Source organism: Enhydra lutris, unplaced genomic scaffold (genome assembly GCF_002288905.1).
Source record: "Enhydra lutris kenyoni isolate GAN:26980312 unplaced genomic scaffold, ASM228890v2 scaffoldscaffold8, whole genome shotgun sequence".
Taxonomy (NCBI): domain Eukaryota; kingdom Metazoa; phylum Chordata; class Mammalia; order Carnivora; family Mustelidae; genus Enhydra; species Enhydra lutris.
The window spans coordinates 45,999,787-46,022,774 of record NW_019154092.1 but is presented as its reverse complement, the minus strand read 5'-3'; the positions used below and the strand labels follow the sequence as shown (position 1 = coordinate 46,022,774).

Genomic DNA, 22,988 nt, shown 5'->3' with positions numbered 1-22,988 from the left:
CTCATTCCTTCTACCAACAGTCCTGACCTTTAGAGAAAGTAACTAAAATCTTTTCCGAAGTTGCTGGTGTCCTCTTCATCAGTGTATTAAGCATTCATTGAATGGAGTGTCTTCTAGTAGTCTGCTGCTAAATGATGATAGCCTGGACATGTGGTGGTGGAAAGAAACAGTTTCTAGATCTGTTTTGAATATAGAATTTACAGGATTTGCTAATGATTGGGTGGGGAAGAAGACAAAGAAAATACTCAAGTGTGAGACCTTAGTTTTTAGATGAGGGGGAAGATTGGGTTACCATTCACTGAGGTCACCTTAGAATTTATATGGATGGATAAAACACATTTTAAACATGCATAGTTTGAGTTGCTTATTAAACATCCGAACGGAAGTGTCATGAATGCAGTTGGTATGCTGATTGAGAGGTCTCAGCTGGAAGGTCATCGGCACATAGGTAGTAGTATTCTAAGTGATGGGACTAAAGGAGATTACCCAGACATAAGGATCCCAAACCAGCCTCTGAGAAAATCCAATAATTAGAACTTGGTTAGAGTAGAAGGAATCAGCAAAGTGGGTTGAGAAAGAATGTCTAGTAAGATAGAGACATGGGAGAGGAGAAAGCTTCAAAAAGAAGAGTGGTCAGTTACACTGATGCCATTGAAGGGTTGAGTGGAGGAAGACTGAGAAACTTCCATTGAATTTGGCAGCATGAAGCTAATTAATAACCTTGGTTTTCAGTGGCAACAGAAGCCAGATTTTAGAGGGTTGAAAATGAGTAAGAGAGAAAATTAGCATGGGCAAATCTTTCAGTAAATTTTGTTTGGATAGAGAAGAGATTCACCAGATGGTAGATAAAGAGATGCTCATTTGGTTAAACTCCCAACTTAAAGGACTTTGACAAGTTTGAGAAGAATGGGGTCTGTAGCACAAGTGGAGAAACTGCAGAGGTCAAGAAAGTCAGGCACATTTGCACTATGATGATGGTGGACCATAGAACTTGTGCTGGGTAGGGTGGAATGTGGAAGTGGTTAAGGCCAAGTGAGAAAATAGGGCAGTCAATGGACAGGAGGTATTGCTGGGGTGAAAGAAACGCAGAGGGCGGTTCCAAGAAAGTGAGCTGCAATGATAGGAAGTAGGAATTGGAGAGTTGGATGCTTGATTGAGATACTGGAGATGGTGTAGTTACTAGCTATAATTTTAATTGAGTGAGGTTAGGCAGAGGAAGAGATCGAAGGACTCAGGATGTTGGGTGAATTATCCATATGGATAATGAGGTCTCTCAGAAGGAGGATAAGAGTTGGGATGGAGAGAAAGACTGAAATGGAAACTGTAAGTCTAGCGACGTAAGGAGAAAGGGAGGAGAGGAAAATGTAGTATAGCCAGATATGAGCTTCAAAGAACTGGTATTTTTAAAGGATCAAAAATGGAGAAATTATTTGAGAAAAATAGAGAGTTACGATAAAACCTATACCACCTCTTGGCCCTTGGATATGCAGTTGAGAGTGAGAAGGAAAAAGGGAGAAAGGAGTTGGGGGAGGGAGAAAAAGAGAAAAGTTTCATTTGAGAGAACCTGAGGGGCAATAGTATCTTCAAGGGATGGCCAAGTCAGTAAGTGCAGGAGCTGGAGAGAATGTTTAGAGAAAATATCGAGGACTTAGGAAAGCCTAGTCGGTCATTCAGGAGTGTACAGTATAAGATTGGGAGTGGGATGGGTCAAAAAAGTTTAAAAGCCACTGAACAATGGGATAGATGAATGGATGTACAGAATATTATGGGGATGAGTGATGGGTGATAATGTATGATCAGAGGGAATTGACTATTTGGTTACTCCTGATATAGGAATGTGATGTGCAGTGGTATTAATTTTGGTAAATGTTAGAACAGTATACAGTTGAAATATGGTCCTGACTGTGGGCTGTCTGTGTGACTCAGACAAAGACACTGGCCAGATACCTACAAGTATATGTGTTAAATAGTAATAGATGGAGGAAGTCTTGGGACTGTTTCTCTTACATTGATAATCTCAAGGCAGATAATACAGATGACGATTCTTTACATAATAAAATTGAGATGGATATTGTAGACTGTATTAAATTATATTTTCCACCTATTTAGCTCCCGTAAGTTTAAAGCAGAAAATGAGACTTGAAGAGTAAGGTCTGCATAACCAAAGTTTCATGTATAATAGACATTTTATGCAATCATTTATCCCACAGAAAATTTTTTTTAGCACATTCTGTGCTTAGGCATTATTACAGACTCTGAAGATATAGCAAGAGAAGTCCCTGTCATTATAGACCTAGAGGTCAGGAAGAGAACTAAACCCTACAGAAAATAATTTGTGTGACTCTTTCCACAATTCTCCGAAGGATGTGTACACAGCTAGTGCCAGGCCGGATGTAAAGGAGACAGTTTCACAGAGTAGCTGCCTTAGTTTGAATAGAGCTGCTCTGTAAGTATTGGATTGAAACTCATTCCCATCTTTTGCATAAGTCCTTTAATGACCTGCTATTCACTAAAGCTGCAAGAAGTTATTTTTCAAGTAGAACTCTTCAAAACTTGTTTTCAGTGATGAATTTCAATCCTCCAGCTTTTCAGTTAACTACAAGTCCTTTTTTTTTTTTTAACAAGTCCTTCTTAATGAGCTCAAAGTGTAGTCCACCTAATTTTTTTTTTTTTTTTATATTCCCATTGATCTTAAAAAATCTTGTTCCTCACTTGGGATTTTACACTAAGTGGATTTTTCAGTACAAAATCATAGATTCCAGATATTCTTTACTTTTTTGCAAAAGCTTATGGAGTTTCCACAACTTTGTGAATATACTAAAAAAACACTGAATTGTAAACTTTAAAATGGTGAATTTTATGGTATGTGAATTGTATCTCAATTTTTAAAAAATTTGAAAGATAGTAAAGTGCACTGTTCTTGATTTTGTGAAAAGGCATTAACTAACTGGAATAAATCTGAAATTATTTTTTGATGATAATATTGGTTTGGTCTAAAGATACCACTCAGTCTCCCCTCTCGTGAAGCAGGAGATGGCTTTCCTCCTGGAGAAGCTTAATAGGTTTAAGTTCCTAAATTTCTTTCTTTCTTTCTTTCTTTTTTTTTAAATCAGAGATCGCAAGTAGGCAGAGAGAGAGTGGGGGAAGGAGGCTCCCTGCTGAGCAGAGCCCTGTGGTGCAGGCTCGATCCCAGGACAGTGGGATCATGACGTCAGCCGAAGGCAGAGGTTTAACCCAATGAGCCACCCAGGTGCTCCTGAAATAGCAACTATTTATTCAGAATTTACAAGCCAATGTGACTATAAAATACATGCCTATTTTGTTAATTATTGTCTTTCCCTAACCCCCAGAATGTTAGCTCTGAAGCAGGGACTTTTTGTTTTGATGATGGTCTTGTACCCAGCATGTGGCTGGCACACAGTAGGCAAATTTGTTCAGTGACTGAGCGAAAGCTGCATTGCAGCAGCTTCATACATGTATCACCTTGTTTGATCTTTGTAAGGATTTTTAAAAAAAAAAGATTTTATTTATTTATTTGACAGACAGAGATCACAAGTAGGCAGAGAGGCAGGCAGAGAGAGAGGAGAAAGCAGGCTCCCCGCCGAGCAGGGAGCCCGATGTGGGGCTGGATCCCAGGACCCTGGGATCATGACCTGAGTTGAAGGCAGAGGCTTTAACCCACTGAGCCACCCAGGTGCCCCGATCTTTGTAAGGATCTTATGAGTGGTTATTTACAGATGAGAAAAGTGACCTTAGAAAAAATAGTCTTTGCTTTTCAAATTGGGGTATGAATATCTCTTGGGGGGTATGTACTATATGGAAAGCCATAGAATTAGGATGGTACTTGAATGATACTTGGACGTATTAGTTTTACTTGATCGTTTTGGGTAGGTAGAACAGCGTTTTTACATTAAAACAAACATGGCTTGGGGTGCCTGGGTGGCTCAGTTGGTTAAGTGTCTGCCTTCAGCTCAGGTCATGATCCTGGATCCTGGGATAGAGCCTTGAGCCCTGCTTCTGGCTCCCTGATGAGTGGGGAGTCTGCTTTCCCCTCTGCCCCTCCCCCTGCTCATGCTTGCTTGCTCTCTCAAGTAAATAAAATCTTTTAAAAAACTTAAGGGGCACCTGGATCTCTCAGTTGTTAAATGTCTGCCTGCAGCTCAGGTTGTGATCCCAAGGTCCTGGGATCGAGGCCTGCATGAGGCCTGCATGAGCCCCACATTGGGCTCCTTGCCCGGCGGGAAGCCTGCTGCTCCCTCTTGCACTCCTCCTGCTCGTGTTCCCTCTCTCGCTGTCTCTGTCAAATGAATAAATAAAATCTTAAAAAAAAAAATACAAAAAAACTTAAAACATGGCTAATTTTTAAAATGAAGTACAAAATTTGCAGGATTTAAGATAAAAATGAGTCCTTTTGGCTCTGTCATAGAATATGTACAGTTCCAAACTGTCATTCAGCTTTAATTCAAAGCCAGGCTAGGAAAAGTAATTATTTAGAATAAAAAATTAAATTCCTGCTGTTCGGACTATGCTGTGTGACGGCTTACATGGTATACACAACAGGGATGATTTTAAAAGTATTTCTGTATCCTTAACTTCTGTGTGTACTCTTTCCTGTAGTTGAACTAAGCATGCACCTGAGATGGAGGTACAGGCTCTTTTTTCTCCTGTTCCCTTTTCGTAGTCTACCTTCTCTCATTTTATAGGAGAGCACACTTTTTACTTGTCCGCAGTATTACCGTGGTGCAGAATGTGTGATCTCTAGTAAAGGAGTAATTTGAGATACTGGTATTGATGCCAAGAAAATGAATTACTTGGTAACAGTTAAGTCTTTCTGCCAGTATAATTCTTTGTCTAAAATTTATAGAGAACTTAATGTAGATTTTAATTATTAAAAATTTTTGATGATTCACAATGCAATATTTTGACATATAACTCAAAAAAAGTTCAGAGATTGACAATAAAACTCATTCTATTTACTCATTTATACGAACAAGTTTTCTTGGTGTTCATCTTTAAAAAATGAAAAGTAAGGGGGCGCCTGGGTGGCTCAGTGGGTTAAAGCCTCTGCCTTCGGCTCAGGTCATGATCTCAGGGTCCTGGGATCGAGCCCCACATCAGGCTCTCTGCTCAGCAGGGAGCCTGCTTCCCTCTGCCTCTCTCTGCCTGCTTCTCTGCCTACTTGTGATTTCTCTCTCTCTGTCAAATAAATAAAATCTTTAAAAAAAAAAAATGAGAAGTAGGAACAGAATTGGTTCTAAATCTTGGCCCATTCTAGCAGCTAGTAATACTCATCCAAGCCCATGAAGTTAGTTCTAAATTTAAAAAAATCTCTTCTTTAATACATCTAATTTTTATTTCACTTACTAATGTGTAATTTACTGTTTAGGGCAGTTACATGCTACTGAGGTAATAAACCAGAAATTTATTAACTTTTTTTTTTAAATCACTAAGTACTTTATGATCACAAGAAGTTTAAAAAATAATCTCATGATGTATAAATGATCAGTGAAAAGTTTTCAAGTTGAAAATAGGAAATAACTTTGGGAATGGAATTATTCAAAGAGAAAAAGGAGTGAAATAAAATGTTTAACCATTAAAGAGTTTGTTCATGTGTAAGTGGTTGGTGGGTATATTTAGATGGTGTTAGATACGTCTTAAAGTGATATGTTTATTATCAAAATGTCAACATTTAAAATACTGTAGTACATTTTTTGCAATTACTTACATTAAAGTTTGAAATAGTCTTGATGTCCGCTTTGAAATGTAGGTGAGGTATTTTCAAATATTTTTTAGCCGGTAGGAATGTAGAAATGTTTGAGAAATCACTGGTTGATGACACATGTTCTTCATCCACCTCTTTAATTACCGTCTTTTCTAGCCTGAGTCAAGGTAGGTCAACCGAAAGGCTACATGATAATTAGACCACACTGGTATTTAGTCCCTTTAAGAACCACAGTCTCCAAGTTTCCTTTAAATTTTATGTTCTTGGCTTTTAAGGGAGGTCACTGAAAAAGAAAAAGCATTTGAAATTTGCTTAATATTTGTTGTGATATTAGTGCCTTTAATTTTTTTCTAGACTTAATACCAGAACAGCTTTGTTTTCCTTATTAATTGGTATGTTTCCTCCTCTCTGACGTGATATCTATATGATTTAATGTTTCTCTTTTCACCCAGACTTCTAAAAATTTTAGGTCCACTTTTGATGCTCAGTGCTAGTATTGATCACTATTAGTCTTTTCAAAAGGAAATTTGTTTTCCCCTGTCACCGATTCTATATTTTTAAAAATTAATTTTTAAGATTTTTTATTTATTTATTTGACAGAGAGATCACAAGTAGGGAGAGAGGCAGGCAGAGAGAGAGGAGGAAGCAGGCTCCCTGCCGAGCAGAGAGCCCGATGCGGGGCTCGATCCCAGGACTCTGAGATCATGACCTGAGCCTAAGGCAGCGGCTTAACCCACTGAGCCACCCAGGCTCCCTAAAAATTAATTTTTATTGAATATTTGTTCTTTCTGAGTGTACAAAGATCCACCTCAGGTATTTATTGGAAAAAGATAAACTTAACTTTTGAAAAGAATTTATAGATTTATTTTTGTATTCCTCCCAGCACCTAAGGGGATAGAAGAGAGTCTCAAAAATTGAGTTATTTGAGTGCTTCCAGCCTAATATACACATTATTATAAAATACATTAAATTTTGATTTGAGGGCTAGCTTATATACCGAGATTTAGCAAGGTGGGAAACTTTTCTAATATTAAAATGTGTGTGTTTGCTAATTTTTTTTTTTAAGATTTTATTTATTTGACAGAGAAATCACAACTAGGCGGAGAGACAGGCAGAGAGAGAAGGGAAGCCGGCTCCCCAATGAGCAGAGAGCCCAATGCGGGACTCTGTCCCAGGACCCTGAGACCATGACCTGAGCCAAAGGCAGAGATTTAACCCACTGAGGCACCCAGGCGCCCCATGTGTGTTTGCTATTTTAATTTGTGATACAAGAAACTTCTGCTTTACTTTTTCTTATACTGAAAAGAAAGATTACAACTATTAAAGTGTTTGCTTTATAACTCCTAAGTTTATGACGGATTAGTCGTTATTTAGAAGGATTCAGACGGGGGTACCTAGGTAGCTCAGTGGGTTGGGCCTCTGCCTTCGGCTCAAGTCCTCTGATCTCAGGGTCCTGGGATGGAGCCCCGCATGGGGCTCTCTGCTCAGCGGGGAGCCTGTTTCCCCCTCTCTGCCTGCCTCTGTGCCTACTTGTGATCTCTGTCAAATAAATAAAATCTTTGAAAAAAAAAAAAAAAAGATTCAGACATACAACTGGACATGAACATGACTCTTTGGCATTCCTCGGGTGAGAGTCCTAATAAAATTTAGTGTTTTTGTGACAGTGTGGGAAAACCAGTTAGTCCAGTTTTTCAGATCACATGCCACTGTTTTGGAATACGAAATTAATTAGTACAAAAATTCTGTCTTCAGAGCTTTCAAGCCAATTAAAGGGAGAAAACATAATAAAAATCAAAATAAGATCAAGATAAAAGTAACACAGTAGCTTCTTGAATAATTTCTTACTCCATCCCACTGAGGAATGCACTCTTTATCAGACAGTGGAGTTGTGTATTTTGAATACTTCTGGCCAGATTTTTCTTCTAATTTTTACTTAATGCATCAAAAACACAAGTTAATGAAAAAACAAATAACGATCTTACCACTGTAGCGCCAATAATTTTATGTTTCATGCTTCCTTCCAGTCTTTGTGAATTCAGGATTCATTTAGAATAGACCCTGCTGTCTCTAGTCATTTTTGTAACAATGAGAATCTTAAGAGGCTCCACCGGTTCCTCATAAAAAAAGTTGCAATATACTTCTGTGTCTGCTGATGCCGTCTTGTTCTAATACCAGCAGAGTATATTGTTCTTTAATAAAGAGTGGAAACATTAAAAACCAAACAAGGTATTATTTAGTGATACATACTAATTTTAACTAGTGACAGGAAAAGTTCTCTATAAGTTTAAGGTTGAATATTAACTATTTTAGAGTTTGGGTAGCTTCACCTATGGCCTCAGAATGCTCTACATGTCATAAACGAGGGGTATCCAAACCTGTGCATCACAGAATTACTGGGAGAGTTTTCTTTCTTTCTTTCTTTCTTCTTTTTTTTTTTAAATATTCGTTTATTCATTTGAGAGAGAAAGAGAGAGTGTGTGGCTGTGTGTGCATGCACAGGTGAATGGGGAGGGGGGGCCAAGGGAGAGAGAAGCAGAGCAGCAGACTCCCTGCTGAGCGCAGAGCCCAATAGGAGGCTCAATTTCAGGACCCTGAGATCATGACCTGAGCCAAAATCAAGAGTTGAATGCTTAGCCGACTGAGCCAGGTAGGTGCCCCATCCAGAAGAGCTTTAAAAAAAACACATTCCTGGGCTTCACACTTTTAAAGATGGCATTCTAAGTGGTTATTTTGCAGCCTGTCAGTCAAATTGGCTTACTTCTAAATAATTTTTTGAAAATCTATAAAAATAGGAAGCTAAATGCCTAAGAGACATTGTTAGTCTTATTTAAGATGAATATATCTTGGGGCCCCTGGCCAACTCAGTTGGAAGAGCAGGCGATTCTTCATCTTGGGGTTGTGGGTTTAAGCCCCATGTTGGGTGTAGAGATTACTAAAAAAAAATAGTAAAAAAAAAAAAAGGATGAATATGCCTCATAAAGGTAAGCGCATACATTGGAAAAAGACTGAGGCAGAGGAAGGACAAGCATGCCCAGTACATACAGAGAAGAGGGGGGGGGCGGAAGGGGGGTGTGGAGAGGATGGTAATGGAGACATATTTAGTAGTGGGTCCAAGTAATACCATAATTGTGCTAATTGTCAGTTTAATATATTCTGATGCTTACCTTTCTAGACATTGGTAACACTTTTTTTTTTTTTGAATATTTTAGATAGGTCTTTAGGTTCTTCAGATTAACTTCCCCAAAAGGATGTTAATCCCAAGCAATATTCTTTTTTTTTTTTTTTAAAGATTTTATTTATTTGAGAGAGAATGAGAGAGAGAGAGAGCATGAGAGAAGAGAGGTCAGCAGGAGAAGCAAACTCCCTGCTGAGCAGGGAACCCGATGTGGGACTCGATCCCAGGACTCCAGATCATGACCTGAGCTGAAGGAAGTTGCTTAACCAAGTGAGCTGTCCAGGCACCCCCAAGACATTGGTAACATTCTTAAAGCAGAGGTCACAAACTCAACACCTAGGGTTCAGACAGGTAATGCAAACATGAGTTGTTGAGAAATTTTGCTAGAAGAGAACCCTTGACACCTCTTGTGAGCAGCCATTATTAATTAGTTATGGCCTGCTGTGGCCTAATCAAGTCCAGTATTTCTAGATCTTTTGAGTTTTTAAGAGAAGCTAGAATCTGGATTTTATGTGATATCTCTAGATTTGTAGATGTTTGTTCATTTTATTAAACACTAAAAACTGAACAAAATACATCTACAGGTTAAACTTGGTTCTCCTGCCACCAATTTGCAATCTTTGTTTCAGAGTAGCATTTCTCCCAGTGGTCCCTGGGTCAGCAGCAGCAGCATCACCTGAGACCTTAGTAGAAATGTGAGTTCCCAGGCCCCACCTCCGATCTCTACTGAATCAATCTCTAGTAGGAATGAGGCCCAGGATTCTGTTTTAAGAGACCCTCTGGGTGGTTCTGATGTGTGCTGAAGTTTGAGAACCATTGTTGTGCAGCCTGGAAGTTGATAGCACAATTTTTATTTGAGGATGGTTGAAAAGACAAAAATTCATTGACTATCCTATAGATTTATCAAGTATATTTCTATGTCAAAAATACCAGAGGTATATTTTTTTCAGATACAGATGACCATATATGTGTGTGTGTGTGTGTGTGTGTGTGTGTGTGTGTGTATATATATACACACACACACACACACACACACACACACACACACACATATATCCAAAATCAGAATATACAATGATTAAATCACATTTTGTTTTTTTTTTCTCCTTCCTTGTCCCCCTGCCCGTCTACCTCCCGTGGTTGTTAGAACATTCATTGCAAATGAACTTAATAACAGCTCTGCCACATTTTGACTTCACTAGAACACATCTTAGATTTTATTTACTAGTCGATTAAAATTAGTTAAGTTTGTAGCCAAATTGAGTTCTGTTTGCTAGAATTAGAACTTCCATTTCTAATTCTTTTTTTTTTTTTTTAAATTTTACCTTCTCTAATTTTGGTGTGTGTCCAGGTTCTTCTTTTTTTTTTTTTAATTTTATTTATTTATTTGACAGAGAGAGAGAGAGAGAGATCACAAGTAGGCAGAGAGGCAGGCAGAGAGAGGAGGAAGCAGGCTCACTGCTGAGCAGAGAGCCCGATGCGGGGCTCGATCCCAGGACTCTGAGATCATGACCTGAGCCGAAGGCAGAGGCTTAACCCACTGAGCCATCCAGGTGCCCCTCTAATTCTCTTTTTATATGGGAGTGAAATTTAACTTATGTGGGTTTATGTAAGTCTGGCCTCCTGATAGCTGACCAGTTCACATTTCAGTGGCCAAGTATGCCATTATTTTCCTCCATTCTCAAGTGTTGAGATGATTGCTGTACTAATTACTGTTCTGAAAACCCTCCTTTTTTTTTTTTTTAAAGATTTTATTTATTTATTTGACAGACAGAGATCACAACTAGGCAGAGAGGCAGGCAGAGAGGGAGAGAGGAGGAAGCAAGCTCACCGCCGAGCAGAGAGCCCGATGTGGGGCTTGATTCCAGGACCCTGAGATCATGACCCGAGCTGAAGGCAGAGGCTTTAACCCACTGAGCCACCCAGGCGCCCCTGAAAACCCTCCTTTTTGTGTTACCCATAAATGCATTTGTTCATTTAAAAATCCCAGTATCATGCTAATCAAATTAATTATGAATTTCATAATTTTCTTATATTTTAAAGTACACAGCTTTTAAATGAGAAAACTTCATGTATGTCTTGGATAATGAAGTGCTAAAGATGTGAGCTTGAGTATTTATAATGCTGAGATTGAGAAGTTTGGAATAATCTGATTTAAAGTAATGGATAATGGTATTTGTCTTTCTCTGATTGACTGACTTTGTTTAGCATAATCTCCAGCTCCATCCATATGATTTCACTCGTGTGGAATTTAAGAAACAAAACAGGGGTGCTTGGCTGGCTCAGTCAGAGGAGCATGTGACTCTTAATCTCAGAGTCATGAGTTTGAGCCCCATACTGGGTGTAGAGATTACTTAAGTAAGTAACAAAAACTTAAAAAAAAAGGAGACAAACCAAGAGACAGACTCTTAATTATAGAAAACTGTTGGTTACTAGAGAGGAAGTCGGTGGGGGGATGAGGGAAATAGGTTATGGGGATCAAGGAGGGCACTTGTGATGAGCACTGGGTGATGTATGGAAGTGTTGAATCATTATTTGTACATCTGAAACTAATATTACACCATATATTAACTAACTGGAATTTAAGTAAAAGCTTGAAAGTAATGGATAACAAATTATTTCATCAAATTATATTATATGTAATATTTACTGATGAAAACATGCTTATATCCACAGGGTAAACCAGACTTGAATACAACATTGCCAATTAGACAAACTGCATCAATTTTCAAACAACCAGTAACCAAAGTCACAAATCATCCTAGTAATAAAGTGAAATCAGACCCACAACGAATGAATGAGCAGCCACGGCAGGTAAGGATCTAATTGACTCTCCAGTCTTATTTGTCAGAAAATTCTGGTATTTTTACCAGACATAGTTCAAGTAAACTGGTTAAAATGGAAAATATTTGGAAAGAAAACTGTTTTATGTCCTAGGCTATTGCATGAATGCTGGAGAATAATATCATATTTAGGTAAAATGTTTTAGGAAAAAAGTTAATTAAAAATGAATCTAAATTAATATTATGGACTACATTTTTATGCTTTGTGTGGTAATGTACATCAGATTTGCTTCCGCTAATCTTAGTTTTTTCCTAAAGATTATCTTTCCAGGGGATAATATTTCCCAAGGGGATGAACCATGCAGTTTGTGTTGCTTAGCTTAAAAATATTTTCTATTTATAGAGACTACTTTTTGTTCTGATTTCTTATTATATGAAAGCTGCCCCTCCCCTTTTGAAAAACAGAATTAAAATAAGCTTTGTCAATATGGTATATTGTCCTGTGACTTCCATTTTTGCAGAAATTGAGTTTATATTTCTCTCTCTTTATTGCTTCAAGCTGTATTGCACCAGAATCTGTTCTTAGAAAAAAAGTATTATCTGAGAGGCCTCCCTGCTGCTTAATAATGTCACATAGACAGGGGAGGAAGACTTGACAAAATACTTAGCTTTCCAAGTAACCTTGCTTATTCACTCCCTATTTATGGTCAAAAAGCTTAGGTACTTCGGGAATTTTTAGTAGCAATTGGGGTGAGGGAGTGGAGGGAGAAACATCTGTGCATATTTTTTCTCTCCTTTCTCTGCCTCCTCCCACTTATAGATTAGAAATGCTGATTTACCGACAACGATTATCTTTTGCTCTCATATTCCCCGTTTAGATGCCTCACTCCACCTTTTCCTTTGAATTTTGTTTTTCACTAGTCCCTCAAGTGTCTCACCTCCAGACTTCATAAAGGATTGGGCCAAAACTTTCAGACAGTTGCTCTAGAAGAAACTACATAAAGAAATTCAGTTCCCACATCCTCTGTAGTGTTTTTTCCTCTTCAGGTGAGCCAGGAAAACAGAAGATATTTGGAGCCACATTGGATCAGCATCTTGCTATAGATGTCTCAAGATTTGAAGTTCTAAACTTGCTTTACTGTTGGTCCCCAAGAGATTCAACAGGGGCCATGTAAGTGTATCACATCCAATATAAAAGATGCGTACCTGCATGTGCCTTTAGGCTCTTGTCACCACTTAGGTTTTCTTTGGGCCATTTGGCATTCTGTACCAGGCTTTTCCCTTCTGTTTTACTATTGCACCCAGTGATAGTCACCAAACCACTGGTAGTTTTAGTATATTCATGACAACAGGGAAGGAATTCTGCCATTCTGAACTTTGCCCACCTTGATAAAGCCATTCCCTGATTGTATTCTTTCTTAGAGACTGTCTAAAGTCTTGAACATCTTGTCCTTTGGCTTTTTGGTGATTTTTAAATCATTTCCTTGTAAAGATTTTTATCAATTGAAATTTTTCAAAGTATGTAATTGGGTAAGACAGTTTGCTTCAAAAAGCCCAAAAGATAAAGAAAGTGGAATAACTAGTAATAATAGTTCCATATTGGAAATTTGAGTTGTCTTACTGAGAATAGGTAGTAGATGGATTTTAGTCTCATCTTTTCCTTGTCAAATAATTCTCAGTCTATAAACCCAAATATTTTACAGACGAATTGAGTAGCAAATTATAGTGACTTAAACAGTAATTTAATTGTTCTCTGTACCTAAGTTCAGTCACAGATTTGAACAACTGTAGTAATTATATTCACCGGGTGTTTACCTGGCTGTAGAGACACTGGTAATGGAGATTTTTGAAGCTGGAGTAGTCAGATCAGTTGCTCCTTATTCACTGATACATTGGGTAGTTTTACATTTTCCTTCTTTTATTAAAGTATATTACATTGTTTTCAAATGAAAAGAATATGTCAAAAAAGTTAACCCCCCCCCCCCACATCTTATGTCATTTTAACTCAGATCTTTTGAGGGTTTTATCTTCCTTTTAGCTTGCACAGACAGGAAGTGTTAAAATTATTTAGGAGGTTACTTCTCCAAAAGTTTGAACTGTTTTTCCCTTTATCCTCATGTCACCTGACAGTTTTTGCTGTTTTTGATTATACCAAGACATTAGTTGACTTTCCCCTGTCTTTATCTTCAGCATTAGAGTTGAGGTAATATTTGACTTTTGTCGCACTAATAGGATTTCAGAATAAAGGACTGGGCATTGGGCAACTCTAGGAAAATAGCAGAGACAACTTTTATATTAATGTTTTGAAAATCACAATGTCATTCTGACAGTATAGATCCTGGTTTTTAAGTAAAGGAAAGATGTTGATTTAAATTATATTTTGACATGTATATGTCAGATACATTCTAATCAGCTCTCATTGTTGAGGTAGTTGACAAAAAAAAAAAAAATAGGCAAAAATAATTCTTCCAACTGTGCTTTTCCACAGCCTCGCTGAACCAGATTGGCAGTATAAATTGCCAGATAGTCCATTTGGAGAAGTTATTTTGATCATCCAGTAAAAAAACTAGACAAAGAGGTTTCTATTTTTGAGGTTCCTGTGGATATAAATGTTTTTATTACTTAACTATGTCACAGTCTTTTAATAAGGTATTCAAGCCATTGGTATTGTAATTCTTTTTAGAGGGTTGAATTTTGAGACCTAGAACTAGGATTAGATTTTTGGATCTTAACTAGGTTCCACTTTGAATAGGTTGAAGTGATTAATTTAGATGTGAAGCAATCATATAAATTAATAATTCTGTCTTATATAACATCCTATGCCTGCATCACCATATGACAGTCTGATTTGAACTCAGTAAAATATATGAATTATAAATTTCTAGTGTATTGATTCCTTGAAACTGCCTTAGCTTTAAAATTACAAATTAGGGCATGTGAACAAAAATGCATTAAACAGAATTCAGCAGGGATTTCTGCCTATAATTAAAACTACATGGTAGAGATGGAATCTGTAAAACCTGGTTATGATAGGGTGAATATATTTATATGTATACTATCAGCATATTTGATAAGTGCTTTTCCTTTCATTAGTTTAAAAAGATATCTGGAGTGGGGTGAAGGGTACTCTACCAACTATAAGACTATTATCACAAACAGTAAGATCACTGAAATGTCCTTTTCTGGTCAAATATGTAAAGCATGTCCAGAAATCTTTTTAACCTAATTAAATTATGATTTTGCTGTTAAGGGTATGTTTCCCGGCTTTCTTCCTTCAATATATGAAGAAATCACGTTTCTGTTTCTTATCTCTTTGATGCTGTCACCTTTGATACTTTCTGGTCTCTTGCTTTTTCTTTTATCCTCAACTCAAAGAAGCTTCATTGTTGAACCATTGCTGCTGCTTTTTAATTATTATAGGGTGCTCAGAGGCTATGGATGTTTTTGATAGTCTTTGAATATTAATTACATATCTTACAGAATATTCACTTTTTTTAACCAAAATATAAATATTTAAAAATCAGCAAAGAAGTGGATTTAAATGTTATATTTGATCCTGGATTTTTTCCTTGTCTTTGCTAATTCTTCTCTTAAAAGATAAGAAACTTTACTCTCTTCAAGAAGTCAGACTTTTTTTTTTAATGATTTTTCCCCCCAGTTTTATTGAGATATAACTGACATATAACCTTGTGTAAATTGGAGGTCTACAGTGTGATTGTGGCTTGATACACATATACACTGCAAAATGATAACCACAATAAGGTTAGGTAACGCAGCCATCACTTCACACAATTGCCATTCTTTTGTTGTGGTGGTGGTGGTCTTGGTGAGAATAGCTCAGATCTCTCTTAATAACTTTCAAGTATACAATACAGTATTGTTATCTATGTTCACCAAGCTGTACATTAGGAACCCAGAATTTACTCATCTTATAACTGGAAGTTTATGCCCTTTGACCATTTCCTCTCCATCCACCCCCACCCCTGGCCACCACGAGTCTTCTCTTTGTTTCTATGAGTTCAGCTTTTTTAGATTCCACATGTAAGTAAGATCATATAGTATTTGTCATTCTCTCTCGGACTTATTTCACTTAGCATAATGCCCTCAGGGTTCATCCACGTTGTTATAAATGGCAGGATTTCCTTCCTTTTGATGGGTGATAATATTTCTTTAAGCATTCATCTGTTGATGGACACTTACGTTGTTTCCATGTCTTGGCTATTGTGAATAATATTACTGTGACATGGGGTTGTAGATACTTCTTAAAGGAAGTGACTTCAATTCCTTTGGATATGTACTCAGAAATGGGATTGCTGGATCAAATGAGAGTTCTATTTTTAATTTCTTGAGGAACCCCACATTGTTTTCCATAACAGCTGTACCAATTTACGTTCCTACCAGCAGTGCACGAAGGTTCCCTTTTCTCCACATCCTTGCTAGCACTGAATAGCCCTTGTTTTTGTTTTTGTTTTTTAAGAATTTTTAATTTATTTATTTGACAGAGAGAGAAATCACAAGTAGGCAGAGGCAGGCAGAGAGAGATGGGGTAGAAGGCTCCCCGCTGAGCAGAGAGCCCCATGTGGGCCTCGATCCCAGGACTCTGGGATCATGAGCTGAGCCAAAGGCAGAGGCTTTAACCCACTGAGCCACCCAGGTGCCCTCTTGTCTTTTTGATAGTAACCAGGAGTGAATATTTTAAAATATGTTAGAAGAAACTTTTAAGATGAGATTAAATTTTAAAAATATGTGTACTCTAAAGACATTGTGTATGAAAAGCTTGTAAAATATTTCAGTATTTAGTTATTATAACCCATAAAATTAGTCTTCATTCTAGACATTCTAATAGCATTTACTTCTTCCTAACCTCAGAAGGTTACTTCTAGTATTGTCCTATATTAGTGATTTTGTGATTGAGAAATAGACAAGCTAAAGCACGGAATTCCATAGAGGATATTATATTCCTTTTCTCTAGATAGAAACATTGGCTGCCTGGGCAGAGGAACTAGATGACATGTTTTCTGGTACTACTTAAAAGCATTATTCTGGGTGATGTAGGAAAGATCCCCTGTACAAAGGTTCAAATAAATAGTATAGACACGTGCTATAGGTGTTCCAGAAGGACGATTTTACTGTGGCTAGGAGGGTTGGTGAAGTCTTTGGAAAAGATACAGGACATATGCTGGACTTTGCAGATTGAGTGGATTTAGAAAAGCAGATGGGAGGGTGAAGACATTCCAATTAGGGAGAGTAGTGTTAGCAAAGCTCTTAAAATGGGAATGGGCAAGGAATGAGAAGATAAGTTGTTTGGGTATCAGGGTTTCCATGGGAAGTAGTGGGAGTTGAGAATGTTGTAATGGGCTTCCTTAAATGTCAGTCCTTACAATTTTAAACATGTTATCATTTGCTTTATTTATAAGAGAAAAAATTTGGGATAGACAAAATTTCTCATAATTCTTTTTTTATAATATGATTACAATAGTATTTTAGCATTTTTTATACTCTTTCAATTTTTTTTATTTTTTAATTTATTTTAAAGAAGGTTTTATTTATTTAACAAAGAGAGAGAGAGAGAGCACAAGTAGGCAGAGAGTCAGGCAGAGAAAGCGGGGAAGCAGGCTCCCCGCTGAGCAGAGAGCCGGATGCAGGGTTCTATCCCAGGACCCTGAGACCATGACCTGAGCTGAAGGCAGAGGCTTAACCCACTGAGTCACCCAGGTGCCCCCAATACTTTTTAAAAAAGATATTATTCATTAGAGAGAAAGAGAGTGAGCATGAGTGGGGAGAGGGAGAGGAAGAAGCAGATTCCCCACTGAGCAGGGAGCCTGATGCGGGGCTCAATCCCATGACCCAAGCTGAAGGCAGACACCCAACTAACTGAGCCACACAGCTGCCCCTATTTTTTCAATATTTTAATGCATCTTTTGATAGTATCTTTGATCATCTTTTGATAGTCACAGAATATATACATATATAGACATACTTTAATATGTATACATACCATTATACACGTTATCCATGTTTTATATAATTAATGTGCTATGATTTTATGATTAATTTATATTGCTCCAGCAACTGTGTATTATGCTAGCATGATTTACTTGACCATTTCGATAGTGTTATTTCCAATTTTTCACTATCATAGGTAGTTCTCCAGGGAGTCTATATATGTACGTTCCTTCCTATATTTTACGTTGTTTCATCAGACTAGATTCCCAGAAAACAATTAGTGTGAATATATAATGATTTTTGATAGATACTGGCAAATAAATTGCCAAAGGGTTACACCAATTTATTTATTTGTTTATTTATTCAAAGATTTTATTTATTTATGACAGAGAGAGAGCCAGAGAGGGAACACAAATGCAGGGGAACTGGAGAGGGAGAAGCAGGCTCCCCGCTGAGCAGGGAGCCCAATATTGGGCTCCGTCTGCAGGGATCCTGACCTGAACCAAAGGCAAATGCTTTATGACTGAGCCACCCAGGTGCCCCAGGGTTGCACCCATTTAAAAGTCTGTGGATAAGTTATGTGCACACAGTTCTAGCTTACCTTCATTGCCATTGAGCATCATCGGTACTTCTTCTTATTGGTAACTCAATATATAAAAAAACGGTATTTCATTGTAAATTTGCATTTATTTGAATACCCATGTAGTTGGACAAACTAAAGCATTTGTGTTTAACTTTGCAAATGAGAAGTGTTTAGAGGATTTTGAATAAGGGAATAGCTTTTTTATTACCCCTCTGAACTGAATGTAAATGCATCTCCTTGTGGCCTAAGGCTAATTCCAACACCTGTGCTCCCCAAATGCCTTCCCTCCTACCTTGTCAGAGATCTCACTCGATGGATTATGTCCACTACAATTCACCATCAACTTCTCTCTCTAAATAGCTTCTTCCCCAAAGCTTTTAAATATACACAAATCTTCCCTATCTTAAAAAAATTATTCATTTTACTCTGTGTCCCTTTTAAGATTTGTTTTCTTTCTTTTCCTTTGATAGTCAAGTTTCTTGGAATTGTGTGTATTTAATACCTACCTTATCTCTTAGTATTTATATCTATGAACTCCCACTTTTGTTCCTGCTCAGCCATTTGAATGGCTCTCATCTAGATTGCTGATGATTCCTATTAAATTGGATGGACAAATTTCAGTCCTTTTTTTAAATTAAAAAAAAAAATTTTTTTTTTATCCTAAATAAATTTCAGTCCTTAAATTGCACTACTTGACCTGCTTTAGCATTAAGCACTATGACTACCCCTGGCTCCTGAAATACTTTTTTATTCTGTGACTCTGTACTCTTGGTTTTCCTCCTTCCTTGTTTTTTCTCACTCCCCTTCTTCGGTTCCTTTTTTTCTATCCATCTTTTAAAATCATGGGGCTTCCCAGGGAATACTGTGCATTCTCTCTATATAAGGCCTGCATGGATGTCTTCATTCATTCTCATGGCTTCAGTTATCATCTATATGTTAATGATTTCCAAATTTATGTCTTTACTCTGAGCTTCAGTTGTTTGTATCAATCCACTATTAACATTGTTTGCTTGGAAGTATCACCAGCACTTCTAATTCATCTTGTAATCTCAATCGTTTTATCAAACCGGCCCTTTCTTCTGTGTGCTATATCTCAGTGAAAGTACCACTGTCTACCTGGCTGCCTAAACCAGAACCCTGAGCATCATCCTAAACTTTTCCCATTGTTTACTGCAAACATCTAATTAGCCAGCAAGTCCCATTGACTTTGTAAATACTCACTTGCTCCATCTCTATGCCAGGTAAATGGCATTTCATCTCCTCTCTCTGCTTCTTGTCTTATTCTCTTCAGTTCATTCTTCATACTGCATTCAGAAGCTCCATCTGATGTGAAGATCTGATAGCACTATTCTTCTGAAGACGTTTCAATGATTCCTGTTAAATTTTAAGGAAAAAGCCACTAAATATGATGTATAAAGTCAAAACACCTGACATGACTCACAAAGTACTTCATAATTTGGCTTTTGCTTATCTCCTTGGCCTCTCTTTCTTTTCTTGTTCTACACGTGAATCACAAACTTTTTGCAGAGTTTTGAATGTGCTATTCATCCCCCCCCACCCCATGCCCACATCCTGCCCTTGCATTCTCTGGTCATATCTCATGCTGCTTTCTTTCCTACATTTAATTACCCATTTTCTACTCCTCACTCAAGTCTGAACTTAGATATCCCTTTACCTGTTCAGAGAACCTCTTATCAAGTCTGGAGTTAGAGTTCTGCCTTAGCATCTCTCCCTTCTCTTCTGCTCTAACTCTATTAGTTATTCATTGCTTTATCCACGGTATCTCCATTATGTTAGTGTTTAATATGCGTTTGTTGAGTTATGAATTAATGAAATTTTTAAATTAAAAATACTTTAACTGAGTCTTCAACCTGTGCCAGCACTTAGCTAAGTAGTGGGGATACTGCAGTGAACAGAATAGCTCCTGATCTCACAGATCTTATCTCCAACTGTGATAGGGAAAGAGACAGACAAATACGTATATATTTATCATGGTATGATAAAGTGCAATGAAAAAAAGAGCAAAGGAGAGAATATGTGTTCTTCAACAGTGGAGAAGTATTGGGAGAACATTCTAGATAGAAGTCTTAATCTGGTTATTGTATGTAGTATGAGAAATGACTTAAGGCTAGGAGAACACTGAAGAAACTACAGGAAATTAAACTACAGGAAATTATTTCATGCTAGTCATAAAGTAATTGACAAAATTTGTTGACTTATCAGCCATGCCCATGAGGAGTCTCAGAATTTAGGTAATGGGCAGAAAGATACCATTGATAGGAATATGGAAATATTGAGGGGTAGCTCAGTTTTTAAAAAATAATAAAATTTGAATATGAGTATTAGAAAATTTGTACCCTTAAAGCAATCATGGGATCTCTGGGTAGTAAAAGATGATGGATTAGAGCCCAGGAGAGAAAACTGGTTTGAAGACTTGTCAGTTTTTATGGAGGTAGTAGTTACGGTGAGAAGTTAGATGTAAAAAAAATTTTTTTTTTCTTAAGATTTTATTTATTTATTTGACAGACAGAAATCACAGGTAGGCAGAGAGGCAGACAGAGAGTGAGGAAGGGAAGCAGGCTCCCTGCTGAGCAGAGAGCCTGATGCAGGGCTCGATCCCAGGACCCTGGGATCATGACCTGAGCCGAAGGCAGAGGCTTTAACCCACTGAGCCACCCAGGCGCCCCAGTTAGATGTAAATTTTTAAAAAATTAATGAATCCATGGGTTATTCATTCATAGTAACCTTTAATCATCATGTATTTTTGTAGTCCATCTAAAAAATATTTCAGCTATCATGTAGGGAGATCCATGACATTTTTCAAAGTTTTAATATTTATCTAGGTAACATAGGAATATAGATGAAAAAAATACTAAAAAATTTATGTTTCAAAAGAGTAGTTTCCTACTTTTTATGTCTTTTAGTCTCATTTCCAGAAGAATTTATTCTTAATTCTCGCTGTTTTCCTTTATAATTGCCTCTGTGTTTCTGAATAATATACTTAGTCTGCTATTTTTTTTGTTGTTGTTAATTTTTGACATTATTTCTTGATTTCTCACAATGGTAAATGAGTACATAGTTCGCTGCTGTCATGTTCCCAACCAACATAGTTTTATCATGTTTTTGGTTTAATAGGGTCTACATTATTATGATTGAAAATATTCATGGGTAGGTCAAATAATGCCCAATCATCATCATCAGAATGGCTTTCATAATTTGTTGTTGTTGTTAATCTTAAGAATTGTATGCTAGTTTTCTTTATAGTTAATCTTCCCTAATGCCTTATTATTTCTGCCACAGGCCTATCAGTAATATTTTTCTTATGCTGAAATCCATGGTGTTCCATCTTGTGTTTTTCCTGGAATCACCTTGATTCCCCTTAGGCTGGATTCGTCCACTAGTCCTGCTGGGTAGCTGTGGCTCTAGGGATTTCCTGTGGTACACTTCTGCCCTGGACTTGCCTAGATTTCTGTCTTCTTCTGTCTCAGTATACACCCTTAATTGTAGCTAATCCTCCAGTACCTTTCTTGTAAAATATAGCGGGAAGTAAAGTTTTTGAGAACCTGCCCATTAGAAATAACTTTATTCCTCTTGGACATAATCAGGTTTGACCCAGCATCATTACCAAAGAGAGCATTCTTTTTCATTGCTCTGCATTGTCACATCTGCCATAAATGAAATGGGAAAGGGTGGAGGTTTTATGAAGGTCAGTTTTTGGGCTTCCAGTTCTATTTTTGGTATATCTGTACATGTGAATCAGTTTCTACACTCAGGCCTATTTCATGAGTCTGTTTGTCTCTTCTTTCCTAATAACTCACTGTCTTCATTACTGTAGTTGTATAAAAAGTCTTGATATCTGGTAGTATATATTTCCAGCTTTGTTATTCTTTGTTCAAGATTATCTTGATTAGTTTTGACTTTTTTGCAGTTCCATATAAATTTTAGACTCACCTTGTCCACTCTTCTCCAGAGCTGCTAGGATTGTAATCTACAGGACAATTTGGGGGAGAATTATCATTTTTACAATGTTGAGTCTTACAATGCACAAATCTTATATATACCTCCGTTAAAACATAACATTATATTAAAATTTTAGTTTTTAGTCTAATGATCTTGTATATCTTTAATTGATTTCTAGATATTTGATGTATTTTGATGCTACTCTAAGTGATTACATTAAATTATTTTTGTTTTCTAGTTGTCTGTTGCTAATATATAGAAAAATTTGATTTTATACATTGTACTCATTTATCTTTCTAAATTCACTTATTAAAGTAGTCAGTGAGCCTCTTCAACTTTATACATGAACAAACAAACCTGTCATTTGCAATTGAGAATTTTATTTCTTCCCTGCTGACCCTTAAACCTTTTTTTTTCTAGTCTTATTTCACTAGCTAGAACTTCTAATACAGTCTTGAATAGGAGAGATAGCAGACATCTCTCTCTCATTCATGTTACCAGGGAGTGATTTTAGTGTTTCTCCATTAAATATGATACTTGATGTAGGTTTTTTTGGTAAATACCTTTTTTAAGATTAAGGAAATGAAATTCATTTCTATTCCTCATCTGCTAAGAATATTTTTCGTGAATGGGTATTGAATTTTATCAAATTCTTTTTCTCTGCCTAGTTAAATGGTGAAATGGTTTTTATTCTTTATTCTGTTAATATATTGAATTACAGTGATTAGTTTATGTGGTGGATTGCACTGCTTGATTTTTTTTTGAATGTTACATAAGCCTTGAATTCCTGGATTAAGCCAAACGTGGTCATGATGTATT

At 37.0% G+C, this 22,988-nt stretch overlaps 1 protein-coding gene across 1 annotated transcript in view; it reads left to right on the top strand.

Moving 5' to 3' along the window:
* The window catches only part of LOC111142583 (methyl-CpG binding domain protein 2), a 64,665-nt gene that overhangs the window by 19,236 nt on the left and 22,441 nt on the right, over positions 1–22,988 (top strand). Inside the window, exon 3 of the mRNA XM_022495872.1 lies at positions 11,574–11,711. Coding sequence (XP_022351580.1) covers positions 11,574–11,711 — 138 coding nt within the window. The remainder of the gene's footprint in view (positions 1–11,573; positions 11,712–22,988) is intronic.